Raw genomic sequence first — 25497 nt, 5'->3', positions numbered from 1 at the left:
ATAATAATAATAATAATAATAATAATAATAATAATAATAATAATAATAATAATAATAATAATAATAATAATAATAATAATAATAATAATAATAATAATAATAATAATAATAATAATAATAATAATAATAATAATAATAATAATAATAATAATAATAATAATAATAATAATAATAATAATAATAATAATAATAATAATAATAATAATAATAATAATAATAATAATAATAATAATAATAATAATAATAATAATAATAATAATAATAATAATAATAATAATAATAATAATAATAATAATAATAATAATAATAATAATAATAATAATAATAATAATAATAATAATAATAATAATAATAATAATAATAATAATAATAATAATAATAATAATAATAATAATAATAATAATAATAATAATAATAATAATAATAATAATAATAATAATAATAATAATAATAATAATAATAATAATAATAATAATAATAATAATAATAATAATAATAATAATAATAATAATAATAATAATAATAATAATAATAATAATAATAATAATAATAATAATAATAATAATAATAATAATAATAATAATAATAATAATAATAATAATAATAATAATAATAATAATAATAATAATAATAATAATAATAATAATAATAATAATAATAATAATAATAATAATAATAATAATAATAATAATAATAATAATAATAATAATAATAATAATAATAATAATAATAATAATAATAATAATAATAATAATAATAATAATAATAATAATAATAATAATAATAATAATAATAATAATAATAATAATAATAATAATAATAATAATAATAATAATAATAATAATAATAATAATAATAATAATAATAATAATAATAATAATAATAATAATAATAATAATAATAATAATAATAATAATAATAATAATAATAAGATAAAATTAAATAAATTAAATTAAATTAAATTAAATAAAAAAATTATAATAGCAAAGCGATGAATCTACTTTTATCAACTAACAATGCCTTCACTGATATGCTAAAGGCCTTAATTTTATAACCTACATGCCTTAACTATAGGCCTTAAATTAAACAACACTCAATCTGCCAACATTGATAATTGCACATTAGTTTACTTCACCTCCACCATACAATACCAGCTCACATATCAAAAATGAAACCGAGCTCATACTAAGCATATATCATTGCTTGATGCAAACACAGTCAAAAGACTCAAACTCCATGAACAGGGTTGGAGGCCACAAAATGGTTCAGAATTTTCTTCTGTCAGGCTAACCTGAAAACTCCTCGTATGTTGCCATTAATTAAGCAGTTTTTACCGGAGAAATGGCTTTTCATCCTCAAATGGTAACTCAATGGATTTGGCATTGCCGTAGAATTCTTCTAAATTGTAGAATTCCCTCTGTGGGGGAAGAAAAATATGGACGACCACATCTCCTGTGTCACAGATGAGCAAAATTTAGTTGGTGGCATTTAATTCTACAAAAATGTATCATCCAAACTTACAACAGTTAGTTTACAAAAAAAGTATCATCCATACTTAATGCCAGGCACTCCATCTAAAACTTGTCAATCTTTGGCATGGAAAAGCTAAGGGGTAATTTACCACCAGAATCGGCAATGATAGCAGGACCTATGTAGAGGTCCAAATTCAATTTAGTATGCCTTGGGATGGAAGAAAACATGTGGAGAGACCCACATTGCCGGTTCAGGGAAGTTCAGGAGTACTCAGATGCAAGAATTTTTATCACTCAACGAAATCCAAATGTCACAAAGCGCAGGAGAAAACTCATACTCCCTCCGTTCCTTCAACAATAGGCTACATTAGTCATTACATGAGGGATCTCTGCTAAAAAACTGTGTGGTTATATACATCCCTTTTTTATGTAAAATATACATTTCTGACATGCACCCATGCAACCAGGTTGTCTTTGTTATTTAAAATAACACAGAAAATTGAAGATTCACATAATGAATTCAGAGAAAGATGTGAAAACTGTGGTTACTAAGATCTTTTTTATGCAACATATGCATTTCTGCCATGCGGCCATGCCACCAGGTTTGTCTTTGTTATTAAAGATAACACATGAATTTGTAGCTTTGCATAATGAATTCAGAGAATGATGTACTGTCCCTGTTTCATTAGAACTGCAAAACTTTGAGTTTTGCACATCATATAATAACTCTAACCAATTGGTTTTTAAAAGATGTATCGAATGTAATATTTTATTATTTAAAATGTTGTTAGTAGTGGCCACGTGAAAGTCAAGTGTTGCAAATTTATAAAACAGAGGAAGTATTATTTCCGGACAAATTTAAATAGAAATGTCGACCATTGAGTTTTGATTGTAATATGATAGGCTACGCTTCTTCCTTAAAAGGTAAGTAGTCTAGTTATCATAGGAAGAACATGGTTTCCCAGGAAATAGTAAACATAGGTTATCCTCTTCTAAGTTAATTCTTTCTCAATTCATTTACCACTCTACAAACCTAAGAAATTCTTTTGAAAGATAATGCTTTTAGCAAATCTCAATGCAAAACCCTGAGGTGACATTGTGAAGAAGTATAACGGTTACATTTACATTTTGCATGCTCATATAAAATTAAATCAAAGGGTTTTTCATTCAGCAAATGAACGCAATAATTTATTTTGGTTATCAGATACAAATTTTACTCTTCAACTGTAGCTTATACATACTTGGTTAAAGCGTGGAAGTCATTAGGCCAATCTTTTACCTGATCTTGGAACCAATACACTCTAAAGTCCTGTTCTCTTCACCTTATGTAAGTAATATTTGGTAAAAATAATGTATACTGCACCTTATTCAAATAATATTTGTAAACATAATTTAAGTTCATTTTTCTTGTGAAAGAATAATTTAACTTCATTATAGAAAAATTTAAGTTTAGCAAAATTAAGTTTAGTTTAGCAAAATTAAGTTTAGTTTAGCAAAAATAATTTCATTTCAAAAAAAAGAAGTTAAGTTCTGTTAAAATAAGTAACTTTAAAAAATTAATTATGAAATAATAAAAATAACTTAGTGAAAAAGTTACTTAGTTTTAGGAATAATTTCAATTAAAAAATTTATGTTTGGCAAAATTAATTTGATTTCAATAAAAAATAATTAAGTTTAGTAATGTTAAAAATGAAAGATCTTCCTTCATTCTCTATAATTAACAAGCTATTTTTAGTTATTACTATATTAATATTGATTTCACTTTAATAATCATTCAAATTTTAAGTAAACTATTAACGGTGTTTATATATATCATATCGGCAATAATAAAATATATATTTTTTATTTTTTACTTTTTATTATATATTATATTATGCACAATTAGCACTATATCTAATAGTGGTATTAGAGCTACTACAATTAAGAAGACTCTAACACGATTTCTGCAAAGTTAAAAATATTTCATTAAAAAAATATTACGTTAAAAAAAATAGAAAGATGGCATTTTCAAGCACAAATCAACAAGTTGTTCCAATATTCAATGGTGATAATTACGAATATTGGAGCATTCGGATGAAGGTTGTTTTACGTGCCTTTGGCATTTGGGAAGTCGTTGAAAACGGCATACCGACAACACAACAAACTAAAAGGACAATTGGCTTCAGGAAAAATTGATTGGCAAAAGAAAGATGCAGAAGCATTAGCCAAAATTCATCTTGCTACCACATACTCGATATTTCCTCGAATAATGAATGCTACCTCAGCAAAACAAGGATGGGATTCCTTGAAAAATGAATTTCAAGGAACAGAGAAAATGAAAGGTTGTCAAATTACAATCGCTTCAACTTGAGTTTGATCATTTAAAAATGGGAAAAGATGAAAGTATAAAAGAATATTATTCTAGAGTAATAGAGCTCGTTACTCAATTAAAAGCCCTGGGTGAAAGTATAAAGGATCAACGAGTGGTGCTGAAAATGTTAATAACCTTATCAAAAAGGTACAATACATTCGCTCAAATAATTGAAGAAGCAAAAGATCTCACTAGATTATCCCTTGTGGACTTTCTTGGTTCTCTACAAATTCATAAACAAAGAATGATTATTAGGGATGTATAGATGGTCTAGAAGGAGCTTTTCGATCAAGACACAGACCCTCTTCTTCCTCTTTAAAACCTCAAAATTCAAGAGGAAATTTCAAGCAAAATAATTCATACAACAATAAGGAGAGAGATCGAAAAGGTAAATTATCTCCTTGCAAAATTTGCAAAAATACAAATCATGAAGAAAAGAATTGTTGGCATAAGGGAAGACCCCAATGTAGCTACTACAAGAAATTTGGTCATATTGAAAAAATATGTAGGTTTAAAAAACAAGCAAGTGTTTCAGAGACAATAGATGATGAAGAAGGATACCTTTTCTATGCTAATCAAAATAATAACAATAAAAGAGATGATTGGCTTATAGATAGTGGATGCACAAATCATACGACCAAGCGGTCTGATATTTCACCAACATTGATACATCTGTTAGAATCCCTATCAAAATGGGTAATGGAGCAATGGTGAAATCTGAAGGTAAAAGTACTATTGCTGTTGAAACAAAACTAGGCACAAAGTTGATTAATGATGTTCTTTATGTCCCTAGTTTAAATCAGAATTTGCTTAGTGTTCCTCAGGAGATGATTCGGAATGGATATTCCGTTCACTTTAAGGATGAATCATGTTTAATATTTAATCCACAAAGAAATCAAGTTGCAAATATTAAAATGCAACAAAAATGTTTCCTTTAAATTGGCAGTATGCAGGAAAAGAAAAGGTAATGCAAGCTAAAGGAGATGAAGTTACATGGCTATGGCACAAGTGTTTAGTAATTTCTAAAATCTAAAACTTCTTTCGCAGAAAAATATGGTGAAAGGTATACCTATTATCTCAAATATAATTAGTGTATGCAATGGTTGTCAATTAGGAAAAATGAGAAGGCAACCGTTTCCAAAGGGTGGCAAGAAGAGAAATTAAGAAATTGGAACTTGTACCTACAAGACATACAGATGTATGCGGTCCAATGAAAACTCTTTCTCTCGATGATAGCAAATATTTCATCTTATTCATTGATGATTTTACTCGAATGACATGGGTATACTTCATGAAAGATCATTATGAAGTTTTCAAAATATTCAATAAATTTAAGAATTATGTCCAAGAAAGAATGTTCATCACAAATAATGGATCTTAGAAGCAACAATGGGAAAGAATTTACCTCATTAGAGTTCAACAAATTTTGTGATGAGGAAGGTACATCATCAACTTATTATTTCATATACACCGCAACAAAATAGTGTAAGTGAAAGAAAGAATAGAACTGTAATGGAGATGACAAGATCAATGCTCGAGGACAAGGGAATGCCTAACAAATTCTGGGCAAAAGGAGTCTATACTACCGTATATCTTCAAAATCGACTCTCAACAAAAGCAATAGAAGGTCGAACACCAATTGAAGCATGGACGGGAAATAAACAATCTGTAAGTCATTTAAAAGTGTTTGGATGTGTATGTTATACCCATGTACCTAAACAAAAACATCCTAAACTTGATGATAAAGCTGAAAAAGGAATTTTCCTTGGCTATAGCTCTCAATCTAAAGGATATAGGATACATAATCCATATACTCATAAAGTTAGTAGAGTAGTTTTTGATGGAAATGCATCATGGAATTGGGAGCAAAATGATATTGACAGAAGGTATGTTACGACACCAACATTTCATCAAGAGCATCCTACACCTCCAATATCAACTCCAGGTGAACGAACAGGTCAACATCCGTAGGAGACTGATAATATTACAAATGAATCTGATAGATACGACTATGATAGTTCTACAGAGAAGAACTCGAAGAATTTCAGACATATATGATAATACTGAAAGAATTCCGGATCTTTGATTTGGAATAATGTGAACTTTGTTGTCATGCGTAAACTATGAGCAAGCCTCTCAATATGGAGAATGGACAGCTGATGTGGAAGAAGAAATTCGCATGATTGAGAAAAACCAAACATGGGAATTGCAAGACAAGCCACCTAACAAAGATGTCATTGGTTTCAAATAGATATTCAAGACAAAACTTAATCCAGATGGTTTGATTCAAAAGCACAAAGCCAGACTGGTAGTAAAAGGATATTCACAACAATTCGGAATCGATTATAATGAGACATTTGCTCTGCTGTCAAGACAAGATACAGTTAGAGTAATTCTTGCTCTAGCCGCACAACGAAAATGGAAAATTTATCATTTTGATGTTAAGTCTGCCTTTTTAAATAGCTTTCTTGAAGAAGAAATCTATATCAAACAACCTACAAGGTTTGTAGTGAAAGGAAAGGAAGATAAAGTATTGAAGCTAAAGAAAGCTTTATATGGACTTAAGCAAGCTCCATGCGCTTAATATAGTCGAATTGATGGTTACTTTATTCAACAAGGATCAAGAGGAGTCCTAATGAAGCAACATTATACATAAAAAAGGATGGGACTAGTGTCATAATCTTATCACTTTATGTGGATGATCTAATCATTAATGGAAATAATCCAACAATGATAGAAGCATTTAAGCAAGATTTGAAGAAGCAATTTGAAATGACTGATCTTGGTCTAATGAATTATTTTCTTGGTATGGAGAATTGGAGATGAAACAAACCAAAGAAGAGATTTTTATAAGTCAAAAGAAATATGCTGAAAACATCTTAAGAAAGTTTAAAATGGAAAATTGCAAACCGGTGTCTACTCCTTTAGCTCAAAATGAGAAGTTAAGCAAGGAAGACGATTCTGAGGATGCTGATGTTAAACAATATAGAAGCATAATAGGAAGTTTGTTATATCTTACAGCTACAAGACTTGATATGATGTATGCGGTAAGCATGTTGGCAAGGTTTATGCAAAAACCTAGCCAGATACACACACAAGCAATCAAGAGAGTTCTTCGTTATCTAAAAGGAACCTCAGATTATGGAATATGGTACAAGCCCATTAAAAATTCTGAACTAATTGGATATTCACACAGTGATTGGGCTGAATCTATAGATGATATGAAAAGCACATCAGGATATGTGTTTTCACTTCGAAATGGTGTATTTTCTTGGCTAAGTCAAAAGCAAGATTGTGGCTCAACCAATTGCAGAAGCCGAGTATATTGCAGTATGTGCAGAATCAAATCAAGCAATTTGGTTAAGAAGAATCTTAGCAGAAATGGGTGAAGTTCAAAAACAACCCACAAAAATATTTTGTGATAGTAAATCTGCTATTGCTATAGCTAAGAATTCAGTACTACATCGAAAGACTAAACATATAAAAATAAAATATCACTTTGCCTGTGAAGTTGAAAGTGCAGGAAAGATCGGCCTTGTTCATTGTACTATTGAAGAACAAATTGCTGACATATTTACAAAAGCACTTCCAAAATCAAGTTTCGACCGATTGAGGAAACTTGGCATTCAAAGGAAGCTCTTCAAGGAGGAGTGTTAAAAATGAAAGATTTTCCTTCATTCTCTCTAATTAACAATCTATTTTTAGTTATTACTATATTACTTATTGATTTAACTTTAATAATCATTCAAACTTTAAGTAAACTATTAACGGTGTTTATGTAATTATTATTGCTATAAAATCATTGTAAAATCATAAGAATATATATCATATCAAAAATAATAAAATATATATTTTTTATTTTTTTCTTTTTATTATATATTATATTATGCACAGTTAGCACTATATCCTAACAAGTAATAAAAAAAATTAATTAAAAAAAAAAAAACAATTTCAGTCAACAAAAATCATGTGAAGAGAACAGGGGTGACAAGTCCTTGTACTGAGATTTAAAGTTGACAAGTAAATTGTGATGTGATATGAACCAGGTGGAAGAAAGTATACAGCATGATCCCAAAACACCAATTCAACATGGATATATTGATAACATATGCATATAAATGACAGAATTTAATGATAATCAATACGTGCCATAAGGCAAGCCATCAAAATATCAAGTCCAATTCAAGGTGACAATATAGTGAATATACATCATACGGCTCATTTATTGGACTGGATAGTCTCTCAGACAAAGCTTCATGATATGATGGTTGCAGCAAATTTTATAGTGGTACACTAGACCCCCCCCCCCCCCCCCCCCCCCCTCCCAAAAAAAAAAAAAAAAAAAAAAAAAACTTACCAAAATCCAATAGTGTCCAAGAGTTTGGTTTTAAGTCTCCATTCGGAATTTTCCCAAACTTCTCTTCAGCAAGATCTGCCATTTTTGTCCTATAAACAAAAAGGTAATAGGCATCATATTTTCTAGACAGTGAACAATTGAATCTATTTGAAAAAAAAAAAAAAGGAAAATGTTGAGCCTCACTGAAATCTAAATAGCAGAATCCGTGCAGTATAGAGCCATGTGCATACCTGATTGCATCGATTTGAGGACGAGAAAATGCCGTTGCAATTATGAAAAACCGAGTCCAGTATACAAGAGGTTTTACAAATAAAACTTTTATATCCGCAGCCTTTACCTCATTTGCAACCTTGGCCATCGCCACAGCAACTGCACTGATTCATAAGTGTAAATTTGCAGTGATTCATGCCAGCTCATATGATGCAATTTTGTTTCAAGAATAACTTGCCAAGAACTTAACAGTAATTCAGAGCATTATTAGGTATGCAGGTTAATGATGAAAGCAACTAATCTGCTGAATGATACGACATCTAGATATTCAGCAAAGCCGCCAGGAAACACAGAACACATCAAATGCATTTTATAAAATGCAAAATGAGATCAGATTTCAATAGCGTATTAGAGGGTCATAAAATGGGCTGATCATATTTGAGAAATGTTCATTAACAGAGGGATGACCAGAGGTTCAACATGGAGGAAGAAAAGGGAAATGCAATCACATTTTACATCTCACAAGATATGCCAAAGAAGACCCAAAGAACATGAGCATAACGAGAAGCTAGAAACAAGAACCTTGTCCAGATGCTCTTAATATTTCCTATTATTCTAAACCTATATCATCCACATGATGAACAACAAAGCTGTCCGCCACTTCTCAACCTTTAAATTGTATGTTTGACGCATGAACTATTTTACAACGATGAGAGTTTACAAATCATTGAGCTTATCTTACACTTGCACAAGATGCATTATCCCCTACAAAAAAAAAGTTAAAACCTAAACATACACTTGCACAAACACTGATAAATCAGTTTCCCGGAAATTGAGTCTAGAAAACAAATTTAAGAAGGTTGACATCCATGAAGAAATCGATATATAAAGGTTGTTTCAGGTGTTGTAATTCACGAAACAAGTGTGCCTTATCCTATACACTTTATAGTTTGAAAGGCTACCACCATAATCTGCAGGGGGATAAACACAGTAAAGACTCAGATTGTACTTCCTTTTTGAGAGCTTAAAATGAGACAGTTCTAGGGGAGTGAAATCCTTTTTTATAGATTTATGGCATTTATAATTTAAATATCCAGTATAAGATTCATCCATCCTGGAATGTCAAAGTATAGGTAAAGTCATATAACAATATTGGTAAGATTATGGTAAATCAAGGAGCTTATCCTGTAAATATCAGAGGGGCATTTGAGGTAACAGTGTAAGTTGTAACAATACCACCGAGATCTAATCGTATTCATATAATAACAGTCATTATAGATGACTAGATGATTAATAGACAAATGCAAGATGCCTAGCATTAACATGTAACAATCATGGATTGTACTTACATGTTAAACTCTCAGCATCATCATCAATTTCTGCACCAGAGGTCTTCTGGTCTTTACTCCTGAGTACCACTTTTCCATGCTTTTCAAAGAGATCATCAAACATATCATCAGTGTCTTCATTTATATCCTGCAAAGTTTTTCCCATTTATCATGCCCAGAAACCTCTCTCATTTATCAGTAAAATTAGCAGTACAACTCAATTTAAGAAATTAAAAAATTAACAAAAACAACAACAACAAATTCGAGCAACTTATTTCCAAGCCTCAAAATTATCAATTAGACAATAGCAAATAGAGAATCCTTTAGGTAACAAAATTTGAACCCGCACAATATAAGATACAGAACCTTTGTTATTTCCCTTTTATGAAAATATTACAAGGGAGTTTAAGGAAGAAAAAATGTATTTCTCTCTCTAGAAATAGAGAGCATCTCACTCTAGAAATATAGTACCCCTTAAGGGGTTTTGTTTCGGTGGTTATCCAAACTTTTCCCCTTGAAACCCACCCCATAATCATCATTTAGTTTTTTGGGTAAATTGTGCCTACGGCTTATTACCGGCCTACTTCTAATCCCTGGGCTGCCACTTGGCGCTCTCAATTGGAGCCCTTCCAAAAGACCAATCACTTTCTCCTCTAGCAATCATTCCTTTTGCTAACGGATTCTCATCAATTTTAATTCTGTTAGCTTTGTATCACGCCGTTACTCTCTCCTCTTATTCTCTTCCTATCTGAGCAACGGTGTGAATCTTTCTTAACATAAGTGGTTTGTTTTAGACGTTTGGGGCTTCTAAAGTAGCAAATTAATTACGGCGGTAATACACTCGGATCAAGACTAATCTGCATGCCAGTGTTGCCTTCTACGAGACAGAATTTGAAACGCCTCCTTGGCATGGTGGCTAGTATAAAAAGCACACTCCTTCCCACAACCACTCCACAACCAATTCTTCTTTAATTACTCTCTCTTCTATGCTTAATTAATCTTACGTTATTTTCTTTTCACCATGACTGAAAGAACCTTTTACACTCGTAATATCAATAGCTGAGCTCGAGCCTTACAGAGTCAATGGCAGCAGGGCATTCTGGCAAAAGTGTGTGTATGGTTACCTTATGGACTATCGCACATTGAGTCCTGCTGCTATTCGTGATTTTATTAATCAGAGATGGAGAACAAGGGGCTACATTGACCTTTTTAAAATGAATGATTTATATGTGTTCAAGTGCTCGAATGATGAAGACAAACGGGACTTGTTGCACAAAACAAAAGCGTGCTTCGATGGTGCGTTAATGGTGTTTGCACCATGGTGGCCGAATCAAGTGCCGCACACAGTGAGGTTTAGGAAAGCCAAATTCTGGGTTAGAATTTGTGGCCTTCCTTGTGAGTATCTAAACTCTCACATGGTAGAAACTGTTGGAGAGTTGCTGGGAATGCCGTACCAAGTTGACTTCGAACCCAGTTCGTTCCAAGGAATGATTACTTAAGAATTGAAGTGCTTGTCAATCTGGGAGAACCCTAATCCCAGGTTTCTTCTTGAAGCTAGATGATGACGCGGTTATTTGGATTCAACTGAGGTATGAGAACTTATTTAAATATTGTGTTAGGTGTGGTAGAATTGGGCATAAATTCTCACGGAGGCACGAGGACCTTATCCTTCAAGATATTAGTCATGCAATGATGCAGTATCAATCAAGGGGTATTCCTACCCTTGAAACTGATGAAGGATTCTCAATGTTCAATTTGGATATGAGAGCCACACTGTCGTCCGAACGCACAATAACACCAAGGGAGCAATTTGGTGATGACCCAACTCAACCACCATCACCAAATTTCAGAGCTTCGGACATTATGGTGGAATTTGATCTTGGAATTCAGAGTGGAGATAGAACTATTAGACCTGGAGAGAGGTTTAATGGTGGGGGAGTTCCCTTTAGAGGCCTTGTGATGAATCAAAATGGTGCTTCATCACAAAATGGTCAGCAACAATCAGACAGGGGATTAATCTGGGAAATATGGCACCTGCAGGAACCATGCATGTTGAGGGTCATGCCGGAGTTGCAGAGCCAGACACTGGTGGGACCCTTACGGGGCGGCAGCAGCGGCGGCTCCGATTTAGAGTGAAAACGCTGAAATTGTTGGGAACAGGGGAATGCAAGGATCTGTTCCTAGGTATGGAATGGATATTGAAAACCTCAGATTCGACTTACTAATGAGTTCAGCAATTCAATTAAGAGTCGAATTAAATGATGAAATCGCAGGAAGAAGGGTAGATAGTGCGGGATACAATCAACGTTTCTTCATTGAATTTGATACTCAGAACCTTCCGAGGGGTGTGGAAATAAGAGAACCAGACTCTCCGATTCAAGACCCGATTGATTACCAGGGTGATGAGGATGCAACTGCTTATCCGATTGGGCAAATTCCCGAAGACACAATGAGCCCATGGGAAGGAGAACAGCAGATTGAACTTGAGGAGGAAGATTTGATGGAACAAAACAGTGTGGAAGCGCTTGCGGAGCAAGCAAGAGCTCAACCAAGGATCGAACAATTGGCTGTTGAAATTGGGGGAAGCAGTGAAGTAGAGGTAGTAAAGCCATCAGAAACATTGTCAGATAGCGTCATCATCTTTACTAGGTGGGGCGAAAAAGACAGAAGGGGAAGGAGAGTGCAAAACAGAAGATTCAGGAAAGGGAAAAATAAGAGGAGATTCAAACAGGAAAATTGCCCATTGAAACGAAAGGCAATTTCAATTCAATTTATAGAAGAGGAGGAGGATGATGCTGACTCACTTATGGCAAGGAAAAAGAAAAAAGGAAAAAACATCAACAGTGGTGGGGATAATGATGGTGAAGGGCCATCGACATCATCTAGAGCCAGTATTGGGCTGGACTTAGCCTATGCTTTTGAATCTAACATTACTATGACTTTCGCAGGAAATGGGCTTGCGGTGGTTGACCCAATTCAACCACCTCGAGCGTAGTGATTGGGCTTATTTGGAATTGTCGGGGAATTAAAAACCCAACAACCCCGATAATTCCTATTTTGAAAAGACTTGTTGGGTCTTTTGATCCGGATTTTATTTTTCTCTCGGAAACTAAAGCTAATTCGGATTTAGTCTTTAATCGTTTAAGAAGTTTAGGTTTTAACTATTTTAAAGGAGTCGACCCTAGAGGTCTTAGTGGTGGTTTGTGGTTAGGTTAGAAAGTTAAAGCCTTGTTTGATGTAGTTTTTGCTTGTAACAATTTCCTTGTAGTAGATGTTAATGATCATATCAATGGAAAATGGAGATTGGTTTTGGTGTATGGCGAACCTAGTACCTCACTAAGAGGAGACGTTTGGGATTGTCTCAACCTTTGGACAAACCCAACTCTAAATTTACCAATTACGTTAGTAGGGGATTTTAATCAAGTTGACTCACTTCTTGATAAATCCGGAGGGAAAGCAACTAGCGTTCGTGGTGCAAATCTTTTTAATGAGTGGAAAGATGGTAACAACTTACACGACATAATTTATGAGGGGCCAAAATTCACTTGGTCAAATGGGAGGGAGGGGGATGACCTAGTGATGGAAATATTAGATAAAGGTAATGCAAACCCAATGTGGCTCAATAAGTTTCCACACGCACATATTACTCACAAACCAATTCAGATTTCCGACCATGCCCTTATCTTTCTTAAAATGCATCAAACAAAAAGGAACAATAAGAGAAATTATAAGTTAGAACAGTGGAGTCTGAGCTACAACGACTGTATTGAAGCAGCACAAAGAGGGTGGAATTCACATCAAAAGGGTTCCCCAATGTTCAAATTGGTGAGAAGAGCTCAGAGAGCAAAATTGGAAATTAAAAAATGGACACTTGATAAAAGAGAAGAGTGGAATGGAAATTGGGACAAATTTGAGAAGGATCTCCTAGAAGCGCAATTAATTATGGAGAATGAGGGGAAGGATGAAGATTTCAGGGAAATTAGCAAAAAATTAGAAGAATACTCGACTAATCTGGCTATATTGGAGGCAGGGAGCAAAGATGAACTGGAATTGCGCGGGGGATACATGCTCAAGATTTTTCTTCAATCATGTCAAAGGGAAGAAAGCGCAAAACAAGCTGGAAGCAATTCGAGACGCGAATGGGGATTGGGTGACTGCAGAAGAGGAAATTGCGAAGATAGCGGTGGATTTTTTCGAAGGTATATACGGAGGTAATGAGGGTACCGATATCACAGCGCGAGTTGCAGAAATTGAACAAGGAATCAAAGGTATAACTAAGAAACTCTTTGAGGATCAGAGAGACTTTCTTTCTCGGCCTTACTCGAGAAGGGAGATAAAAAATGCTCTCTTTGCTATGCAACCGGAAAAGCTCCTGGGCCCCGGCGGACTTTTATCAGAAGAACTGGAGCTGGATCCAAAATGAAGTGGTTGAAGCTGTTCAGTCGGCTCTCAAGTCTGGTAATTTATTGAGAGAATTAAATTGCACAAATATAGCATTGATTCCAAAATGTGATAATCCGGAGTCTATGGATAAGCTTAGGCCAATTGGTTTGTATAATGTCACCTATAAAATTATCTCGAAATGCATTACTAATAGATTGAGGAAGGTGATCAATGATTTAGTTGGGCAATTCAAAATGCCTTCATACCTGGTAAGGTCATATCAGATAACATTCTGATTGCACATGAATTGCTTGAGAACATTAGAAGATCTAAGAAGGGGGTTAAAGGAAAACTTGCTATCAAAACCGACATGAACAAGGCCTATGATAGGATCAAGTGGGACTTCCTTGAGAAAGTCCTGTTTAAATTTGGATTACCTGAATTGATGATCAAAACTATCATGAACTGTGTGAGCTCAACCAGTTTTTCCATAATTGTCAATGGTTCTCCTGGGGAAAGATTTTATCCTAAATGTGGGCTAAGACAAGGGGACCCTTTGTCACCCTATCTATTCATTCTCTGGATGGAAAGTTTGTCTAAAATCAGTCATCTCTTTTTTGCAGATGACTCTGTTTTCTTCGTCCAAGGTAAGGAGAGCTGTGTGCAATCACTAAGTAGAGTGCTAGATACTTATTGCAAAGCCTCTGGTCAAATTATAAACCGAGATAAATCTGTTCTTCTCTCCAGTCCTAGTATTGAAGAGTGTGATTCCATGAATTTCAGTGAGTTATTGGGAATTAAGAGTAGCAACAAATTTGGAATTTATTTAGGAATTCCTGCTGATTTTGGAACTTCTAAGCAACATATTTTTGGTACACTAGTTGACAGAGTAAAGTCTAGATTAAATGCATGGAACTCTCTTTTTCTCTCCCGTGCTGGCAGACTTACCTTGATAAAGTCTGTTCTATCAAGCTTGGGAACCTATGCCTTGCCTGTCTTTAAATGTCCTTTAAATATACTAAAGAGAATTAACAGCATAGTAATTCTGGTGGCTTGGAAATAAGATAGGCAAAGGTGTGTAGCCGGAAGAAATGGTCTCTTTTAACTCAAGTCAAAGAAAAAGGAGGTTTGGGTATTTTGGATGCTCGGTTTTTTAACCAAGCCCTCCTAGCAAAACAAGGGTGGCGTATCATTCAGGAACCCGAGCTTTTGATCAGCAAGGTTTATGGCAATAAGTATGGAATTAACGGGGAAAGTTTATTTGAGGAAACATGGGAAAAAAGGGAAGTTGGTTCTTAGGGCTGGAATGGCATGAAGTGGGGATTACAAATTCTTAAACAAGGGTGTGCATGGTCTATAGGAGATGGGTGCTATGCTAAACTTCACCATCCCTGGGTTAAGGGCTTGACACTAGTATGGAAGAATCAAGATATTCTCACAACTAAGAAAGTTGGATACCTCAAAAAAGAAAATGGGGAGTGGGATTTGGATAAGTGTAGGATGTGGTTTGCTGATGATACCATTGAGAAGATTAAGGAAATACCAAAAATGGAAATGGGTGGTGATGACTTAATCTTTTGGAAAGGTAATAACATTGGCACTTATATAGCCAAAAGTGGGTACAGGTTTGTTTATGATGCTAGGAATAGCACTCACAATAGTCAATCTACTAGTGATGCTAGCAACTACAAGTGGAAGAAGTTTTGGAGATTTACTGGGACTCTTAAGCAAAAAAGGTTCATATGGAAGATTTTGCATGGAGCTTTGCCTATTGGTAGTGAAAGGAAAAAAAGGGGATTGGGTGATAATCACCAATGTCCTCTCTGCTGGGACAAGGAAAAGCAAAATAATTTTCAGCTTGAAACCTTAGAGCACCTATTTAGAGATTGTACTTTTGCAAGTCACGTGTGGAAAGGTTGCAACCTTGGTATGAATGTAGCTTTCTAAGATAATATTCCAATTGCAGACTGGATTAGTAACTGGCAGAGAATCCTGGGAAGAAAAGATAAGAGCTTGGAAGGTAGCTATCAACTATTTCTAGCTGGGCCGGAAAGCATTTGGGAAGCAAGGAATGTTGTGATCTTCAATAATTCAAAGATCAGCCCTTGGGGCACGATTAAGAAGATGGAAAGCAAAGCAGCTCTGGCTTACAGGAAGCTTTCAAGCCAGCCAAAGTGACAGACAGGTCACAGCACATAGGGAGGACTGTGATCAAGAAAATGAACCTGATAGCAGGTACTGCAGGCTTTGGTGATTCTTGTAGGAAAAGGGAACATGTAGCAGGGAATCTGACTGTAGTTGGGGGAGCAGGTGGATGCACTATGACAAGATTGATTGTGCAAAGGGGAAAAGGCTCAAGAAGATAGAAGAGTGAAGACAGATGACCTCACTCCATTGCAGGGAGAAGATTTGGTGCAGCAAGGAAATGGTACTGCTAGCATGCTCTGTGCTATTTACAAAGGAATGAAAGCAGCTCTTGGCAACCGTATTTGGCATTTGCAGGTGTACTGTCAAGACTCTCGGAGTTGCAGGATGGATGCAAGGAAGGAAAATAGGGATGCAGGACTACAGGAACTGGTTACAGAATATTGAATCTCTGCTCCCGTTTTTTCATTGTTTAACTATTAATGTTTCAGGTTTTGGGGATTAATCCCTTTGTACTAGCTGTCAAAAAAAAAAAAAAAAAAAAAAAAAAAATATTACAAGATTTCTGGGCCTAAATTGAACTTATTGATGTGTCAAGTGTCCTTCCAACAAAGTTCTTCGATTTATGCTCTAAATTATGCTGCAACAGAACCGCTAAGCAGAAGCAGTCAAGTGTTCGAGACAGGCTCCTTTACTATACACTCGTATGCAAAAGGAAAGAGAAGTGAGAAGGGAGAATGACCCAATTTACTTCCTCCTTCTCCCTCTAATAGTCTAATAATACACTAAAGCTTCCAATGTAAAAATGGTGTAATTGTCGAAGCGAAAAATCTCTATTAAAATCACTAACAACTAGAACTACAAGTATGGTCACATTCTAGAATATATAATACGGAGTAAGGCTCTGAAATCATTGAGCACTTATAAACTTTCCCAAAAATAAGCAAACAACCTAAGCTACCCTGCATATACAAAATGTTAAATTTTCAAAAACAATGAAACCCTTTTCTTCAATTCTCAATTCTGAAGAAACCCATTTGCTAATTTCACTTTCTTCGTATCCTAAACCAGAAATTTTCATATGACAAATAAATGTAATAAAATTATATATAAATACTCAAATAGAAGGCAGGCAAACTAGATTAATCTGGGTTTAAGAGAGAGAAAGAGGCTTACTGAGCCAATTGCTCTGCAAGAAACCATGGAAGATAGCTTGAAATTTTGAGTTTGCATTGATTGATTATACTCGTCAAAGGAATGCCTAATTCTCCGAAAACCCAATTGAGTTAAAGGGGAAGAAATCAGGGTTCCGGCATTAATTGCAAAGGAGGGGATAAAGATATTAAGCTTGTTGTGCGCCATGAGTGCAAACTTGACGTAGCTTCAAACTGTGTATTTGCCCATTCAATTTGAAACAAGATGACCCATATATATATTAGCATTATCTTTAACTTTTTTTTTTTTTTCTTTTTTTTTGTAAGGAGTATAGGGACTAGGGGTTAACGAGCCAAGCCTGCTCGTGAAGCGCTCAGCTCTCGGCTTTAAAGCTGTCAAAAACTGACACGAAACGATAATCTGACATGAACCCTACACGAAATAAGCGGATTTGGGTCAAGAATTCTTAACCCGTTTAAGTAATTGGGTCGACACGAACCCGACACATAATTAAACGGGTTAGGTTTGGGTTGAAATTTTCAACTCGAAATCGATACGCATAACCTGATTATAATAACGGGTTGAACATAAACCTGTTAACCTAAATTCGACACGCTTGACTTGTATGTTAAATTAGTCAACATAATTGAATTTTTTTCAATGACAATCTTACTAACCCTCCTAACTACATAATTTAGTAGTATGCATATATTAGTAACTTTTAGTTGAGAAAATTTTGGTTTGGGTGGACAAATTTTATTACTTTTTCACTTTAAAGTCTTCTATAATTAATAGCATGAGTGGGTAAAAGGTTACCCGAATAACCTATTTAATAGCGAGTTAGGTTTAGGTCAAGGCCGGGATTTCAACCCTTTTAATAAACGATGTGATGGGGTTTTTTTATGTCCCTCGAGAGAGTTACGTCACCAAGGTTGATTCCCCGCGCGGATGTACCTGCAAAACAACGGAAGCTCCGGGTGTTCGGAGTTTTGCCTCTAACGATCAAGTTAGATAGCGTATGGAGTACCGTAAAAACTGCAGAAAGTGAAAGTGGATCTTCTTGGATTCCGAGATCAGGTTTTTTTCTCTATTTTCGAGAGAGTTTATTGAATGTAATAAATGAACATGCCCCCCAAACGGGATAAATCTCTCTATTTATAGGGTCATTAGGAAATGTGCCTCTTCTTAGGTCATTCTGGCCTAGATTTGGTGGGCTATGCCGTTTTACGGCTTTCTCGGGAATTAGGCACTGAAAGCCGTCATTCCATGATGAATATTTGCATGCCACGTATCAAGTCCAAAGTGGACCATTTGAACTCCTTATCAGGTGACACGAGTCACGCTCCTATTTGGCCATATGGTATGGGTAAAAAACTCCAAATCATTTGCTCCTCACATGGGTGACGTGGCTCTCCACGTGACATTGTGACAAGTGTCACTCATGCAAGGGTAAATGGTGTTTAAACTATTTATTTTATGGAGTAAATTTAGGGTTTTGGACCCCTAGTTTTACCTTCTATAAATTTGCTTTCACCCCCTCATTTTTGAGTATTCACAAAAAAAATTTGAGAGAGAATCTTTGACTTTTGAGAGAATTGATTATTGCCGCTTGAGTTCAATCCGCTTGCATCACATCTAACCCAAGCACTTCCAACAGCACCTTCAATACAAGGCAACCACCTATCTTTTCTCTTTCTTTTGTTCTTCAATTATCGTCTGTGTTTGTTATTCCTTGTTTACAAAATGGTTTCACAAACACGCACAGCCCGCATGACCTAGAATATCTGTCAGCCGGCCACCGGGGACGGCTGAATCTAGGATTAGGAGTGTTGCCTTCCCCCACTTGGGTTCCTCTTTGCAAACATCCCCGAGTCCGGTCGTCTCTGTATTTGTGTAGGACACTATGGCCAGGATTAAGAGGACGACCCAAGGCCCCGTAAATGATGACAAGGATGACATCACTATTAGGGTGCCAAGGATAAAGTTTATGACCATCCACCCAGCACTCCAAGTACGCTCGATGACTCCATCTTGAACGAGTCAGATGATGGTCCTGGCAATAGTGCGTCCTGCTCTGAGCAATAGTGACCTCAGACACACACTGCCTCAGGCGGACACTGCCTCAGGCGGCTCTAATGCTGAAACAAAGCCGCCTGTGGCCCATGAAGAGCAAGAGAGTTCTAAGTCCTCCTTTGATTTTGAGGAGGAGGCCGCCTCTGTTGAAAGAGAACAAGGGGATACTTCTTCCTTTGCACAATAAGGGTTCACCCCTTACTTTACCCATATCTCCACTGAAACTCAGAGAAACATGCGCAAAAAGATAAATGAGTTTTGGGACACCTATGTCATGGGGGTCGAATATCAGATTCATGTGTAATACTCAATATTTTTATTATATTTAGATATATAGATTAATTAGCTCATTTATTTTATATATATACATAAATATAATGGATCATGAATTGAGGCAATAAAAGTATTTTTTAATTGGGTCAATCCTATTTAAATGAGTGAACCAACTTATTGGAAATTTAAGTTGGCCCAAAGGGGGTAAATATGATTTTTATTTTTAAAAGGAGAGTATAAATACTTTAAAACCTCAAGATTTTTCCACACAAGATCATAATTGTCAGATTTCACAAAATTCAAAGGATTTCTCTTTATTTTCTCTTTCTTCTCTTTCCTTTATTTTTATTTTCCTTTTCTTCTTTTCCCCCCCAAATCCCACGCCACTCTATATCTCCTTCTCCTTCCTTTTGCGCGGCCAGCACACCGGCGCCGTTACCACCACCGGAGGCAGTAGCAACAGCTCCGACGCACTCTCTCTCCTCCTCCTCTTTTTCGGTTTGTGTGTATAAAAAAATTCTTTTAATCCTAAAATTAATTCTATTGGTTTAGTGTTTTAAAGACATGATTTTTATTTTGTTTTGGTATTGATTTTGGGATTTTGATGTTGCTAATTTATTAATATAAATTTCATATTTTTATTTAACCAAAAACCCTAAATTATAAACTATAGAAATTGGGGATTTTGTATAATTGGTTAGGGATTGAGGCTAGATTGTTGTTATTGATTAATTCATGGTCTAATCATGTTTTTGATGAGTTTAAAGCCATCAATTTAATGCTGGAATTTATTTACACACACTACTTTTTAATTATTGATTGAGTTATGGTTTGATTACCCATAAAACGGAGAAAGGTGTTAATGATTTATATGTGATGTTTTATACTATATAAGTATGCTGGAATTTTATTTAAGTCATGAAAATAAAGTCTTTTAAAAAGGATTTAAAGCGCCAATTAAAGAAAAAGTTTTATGGCTTTATTGTCATTAAAAGGGGTTGATTAGGATGATATAAATAGTATTATAGTTGCTAGAAATTTGTGAGAATAGTGGATTAATTATAGTATTGTATTTTAATTGTAGGAAGATTCGAGCTATGTGATTTCTAGAAAATGTGGCTGATAAGTCTATTATATATATATATATTTTATTCCCCGTCCCATGGTCATATTTGTGCTTATTTGAGCTCTACAAGGCTATTTTTATTACTAATATACGTTTTTTAGTGTTTTTGTAGAGTTGGTTTTATTTTGTAGGAATTTACAGATTTATGACAATTCCCGAGCTTATTGATCCACTACAAAGATATTGGAGTCGGATTGTATTTTATGACCAAATATTTAAAGCTCAAGACCGGGTTAAAGGAATTTGGTTCGGTGAATAAGAGCTTAATTATGAAGGAGTCCAAGTTTAACAAACAATATACAAACTAAACAAGCTAAGGATTGGGCCAAACTTGCTGACCCAATCTCATGAGAGAGCCCAAGCTGAGCATAATTGTTGGCGGGCCCGATTGGGCGGACTAATGGCCCGATCGGGTGAGTGTGTAGCAAGCTGCTATGTCCGTTATGATCTCCTATAGAGTTCTATTCTTAGTGGGTTTTTATTGTTTAAAAAAAGCCCATTAGCTTTGTTATAAATAGGAGGGAGTACGTAGGATTTTGGGGAGGGAAGCTTATTACTTTTCTTTATTTCTTTTAGTTTAAGATTTCGGATTTCGGTAACTTTGTTTCATCTAGGATTTTAGTGGAATCTTTTATGCTTTTTAGTTTTCTAAGTTGACTTTAGTTTGGAGTTTCTTTAATCCTTGAGTTTTTAATTTATTGTTTTCGTACTACTCGTATTTCGTCACTTTGCAATTTCTTCAGATATAGTTTTACTCTTATTTCTTTGTTTAGTTTATTTTAATTTATTGCTTTCATATTAGTTTTAATATTATTGCTTTCTATCGTGACTTCTTTTATTGTTTTGATTAGTTTACGAGTAGTTTAATTCTAGGGTTCTTGGAGATCCATGATTAATATGAAGGGTTAATCTATTATTGTTGATTGTCAATGTTTTTGGTTAATTTCCTATTGATTGATTTAATGCTATGCAATTAGATTAGCGCTGGTTTAATTGTATGAGTAACGCAGTATTGATTCGAGATTCGAGAGATGAGAATTAATATTAAGGCCTAGTTTCAATAGGTGGAATTAATTTATAAATGGTTAAGTCGAGATTTGAGAGATGAGATTTAATACCGGTAGATTAATTCTGTGATTGTAATATGTAGCGAAAGCCCTTTATGATCTGGTTAATTGATGCATTGATGACTTATTATTATGTTTTACTCTGGAATATTATTTATTGGTGAACCTATGCCCTAGGTCTTTTATTTATTGATTTCCTCCTACTTTTATTTCTCCCTACTCATATTCTTCGTAGTATAGTTCCTTTAAATAACAATTCTTGTTTACTTTATTAATTTAGATTATAATAATTAATTAGGAATCAAAAGACTTGTTTCTCTGTGGATTCGACCCTACTTCCCTATCTATATTTAGTTAATGGTTTTAGGTAATTCTTTTGATTGGGTGATACGACTTTAGCCTGTCAGTGGCCGAGTGAAAGCGTTATTCAAGGTACGTATGTGCACAAGAATATTTGTGTATGCGTAGTATCATGCTAGGATTGTGAGTTGGATTGAAGTGATGAATTAGTAACATGTTTGGTTGATTATATGCTTGGAATTGATGTTAGTTGAACATGAATTATTATGCAAGCATGTGAATATGATATTTGAAGCATGATACAAGTTGAATATATGTGAATCATAGAAGTATGTTTTATTTTTGAGTATCAAGGAAGCATGAAATTAATAAGCAAGGCTTATATATGTTTAAAAGAGCTATAATTAGAATTATTGAACATGATTCGTGATTTTTATTCTCACCCATTATTTATTGGTGTAGAGTCAAGGAAGTTAGTTTATTTATATGCTCACTCAAGTAAGTTGAGATCGAGTCAAGAAGTTTATTAGTGCATTCTATGCACCATGATTGTTTTGGGTGTTTTCAGGTCCCTAGGGAGGGTTACGTCACCAAGTCTGGTCCCACATGGTCTATACCTGCAAAAACACGGAGACTCCGGTTGGTAGAAGCTCCGCTTCCGATGTTCAAGTTAGTATCGGTCAAAATAGAGTAAAAAGTGTGGAAAGTTAAAAGTGAGATATTCTCGGATTCTGAGATTAGGTGAATTCTTTTACATAAATGAACGTATCCCTAAAAAGGGGCAAATCTTCCTATTTATAGGGTCATCAGGAATTGTGCTCCCGATTGATGGGCTGGATTTTGGCCGTAAAGGGAGTTTTTTTCCAAACAATATAGGAGGGACACGTGTCACGTAGAGGGTGGTCCACTTTGGTCCTCTCTTAGGGTGACACGTGTCACCTTCTAATTTGGCCACTTGGCATGGGTATTTTTACCCAAAACATTTGACCAAGATGTGATGTGGCGTACCATGTGGCATCTATGACATTTGTCACTCTATTACTAATGGATTAATTTTAACCGTGTATTAGGTTTTTAACCGTTCACATTCCGGGGAAATTACAGGGATACCTCTGAATTTACCCCTCAATAAATATGACTTTTACCCCCTTATTTTGGACGTTTCCAAAAAGTTTAGAGAGAGAAAGTCAAGTTTTTTAGAGAGAGAGAGAGAGTCTGATAACCGTCTGTGTTATTCACAAACAACTCATTTTCTGTTCGCTTGTCTAGCCGGTCAATGTCCGCTTGTGCTATATACAACCAAACTCGCTCCTGCCTGCCTGTTACAGCCAGACAACGCCTGGCACGTTTCAGAGCCATATATTAAGGTACTGTCTCTACCCCTCTCATCTCATTCTTGTTTTTTAAAGTTTGCACGTTTACATTCAGTAAATGGATTCATTACCAACGCACACGGGCCACACGACATAACCTAGGTCAATAGTGATCTCCTAGTACAGCAGAGTCTAGGACTATGGGTGACGGCTCTAGGTATATGGAGCAGCATTGTTCATCCCCAAAATCGATCGTCTCTGTGTTTGTGCAGGACACAATGGCTCAAACCAAACAAACAACCACCAAACGGCGAAGAAGAGACGGTAAATTGGAAGTATCATTTGATAAAGTCACGCCGGTTGAGGGGGTTGATATGCAAATTGACTAAGGTGACTTCCCTTCTGAGATCCCTAGCACCCAAGTGATGGGATCCTAGATGAATATGAGGAGGGTGATGGTGAAGAGGCCGTCTCCAATGCTGGCTCTTAAGAGTTGGGACCCGAAGATGAAGATAGGGAAGGGGCTGCCTCTGCTTTTAGCTCTAATGACGAGGTTTCCTAAGAGAGAGACAAGGAAAGCATCGCCTCTAGGTTTTACTCTGAAGATAGCAGCGATGCCCCCCTCTCCTCAGTTGAGGATAGTAAAGTCGAGGAGAGGAAAAAATGGGACGGGGAGGAGATCCCCTCACAATCCATGTCTCTACCCAGAGACATGGAAAGCATGGAAAAAGGGTCTTGAAGCCTTTAAAATGAAACAACCTCTTGGTGGGGAGTATAAGATCTGGGTGCCGTCTGAGCTAGGCACTATTGCTTGGAAAGATGACTAGCTTAATTGTAACGAATACTTCTATTGCTATGAGGTGGCGTTTTTGGCTGGTCTCTAGTTCCCCCTGCATGATGCAGTAAAGTCAATCTTGCGGGGTTATGACCTTGGTGTATGGCAGTTGTCCCCAAACTCCTAGGTAAATATTCTAGGCTATATCGCCACCTGTGAGATGCAGGGTCTACACCCCGGATGAGAGGCGCTTGCTCATATGAACTATCTCAGCCGCTACCTAGGCGACTTGAGAGCGTGGTACTGTTTGACCACATATCCTAAGTATCAAATGACCTTAGATAAACTGTCTAGGTGGGGCAACTGGAAGAACCAAAACTATTTGGTTTCTGGCCCCACACGGCGTGAAAACCATGACTGCTGCCGGTATAATAAAAACCCGACCTTCTAGGTAAAAAATGTAAGTTCGCTGCTATCCCGGACGAGGACTATGAGAAAATCATAGAGATGAGCTTTTTTTAGCTTACAACGAATATTCTCTCAACCGGGGAAGTGATAAGTGTTCCAAAGAACTGGATATCAAAACATGAATGGTTGAGAGACGAGGCATTCTTGTCCGTTTGTGGTCTGAGCATAATGTATGACAAGCGTAGGTTCACCATGCATCTGGAAGGTAGTCATCTATTTTGCTAAATTTAATTGTATTTCACACCTTATGATTTGATTGTCTTTCTTTTTTTGCAGCCACTGCTTCAAAAATGCTTTCAAAAAACAACACGCCCAAGAAGTCTGCCGCCCTAATCCGCAAGGATAATGCGGAGACCAAACGATCCTAGATAAAGGCCAAGCTAAAAACCGTTTTCCCACCCCCTTTGGTAAATATATTTAAATTTAGTTATCTATGGAGATGGTCTACCGGTTGTATGTTTAATGAGCAATTTCACTAGCAGGGTGGAGAGCCTCCTAGGTAGGGATGGCATCTGGTCGGACTTAGAGCGGATTATGCTAAATCCGACTCCAACCCGACAGGAATTCGGAGGTTAAATTCGACTCGGACTTTGACTCCAACATCCGACTCCGACTCCGATCCGACCCGACTCCGAGTTTTTTTTTCATTATTCAATATACTTTGAGATGTTAGGCTATTTGGGCCTTTACAACCCACACCCA

General features: G+C 35.4%; 1 protein-coding gene across 2 annotated transcripts; it reads right to left on the bottom strand.

Annotated features, from left to right (window-relative positions):
- Positions 1 to 1327: 1327 nt before the first annotated feature.
- On the bottom strand, positions 1328 to 17663 carry LOC145641837 (protein Iojap, chloroplastic-like). 2 transcript variants are annotated; one of them, XM_081692818.1, is made up of 5 exons: positions 17422 to 17663; positions 9739 to 9865; positions 8410 to 8548; positions 8180 to 8268; positions 1328 to 1452 (listed from the first exon to the last, which is right to left on the bottom strand). In XM_081692818.1, exons 1-5 carry the CDS (start codon positions 17605 to 17607, stop codon positions 1331 to 1333), a joined length of 663 nt encoding a protein of 220 aa, XP_081548944.1. In that variant the 5' UTR covers positions 17608 to 17663; the 3' UTR covers positions 1328 to 1330. The 2 variants fall into 2 exon arrangements, with proteins under 2 accessions (XP_081548944.1, XP_081548945.1); XM_081692819.1 differs by having other exon boundaries at positions 9739 to 9817.
- Positions 17664 to 25497: the final 7834 nt, after the last annotated feature.

This window comes from Chenopodium album, chromosome 8 (assembly GCF_948465745.1).
Source record: "Chenopodium album chromosome 8, dcCheAlbu1.1, whole genome shotgun sequence".
In the NCBI taxonomy this organism is placed as follows: domain Eukaryota; kingdom Viridiplantae; phylum Streptophyta; class Magnoliopsida; order Caryophyllales; family Amaranthaceae; genus Chenopodium; species Chenopodium album.
This window is presented reverse-complemented; position numbering and strand designations above follow the sequence as displayed.

What these genes read in the sequence shown, in the direction of transcription:
- LOC145641837 (XM_081692818.1), bottom strand. Translation starts at nt 17,607, where the DNA reads ATGGCGCACAACAAGCTTAATATCTTTATCCCCTCCTTTGCAATTAAT. An exon ending in CTTGCAGAGCAATTGGCTCA is followed by an intron (nt 9,866 to 17,421) that starts GTAAGCCTCTTT and finishes AAAACTTTGCAG; the next exon opens with GATATAAATGAAGACACTGA. An exon ending in CCTCAAATCGATGCAATCAG is followed by an intron (nt 8,269 to 8,409) that starts GTATGCACATGG and finishes TTTTGTTTATAG; the next exon opens with GACAAAAATGGCAGATCTTG.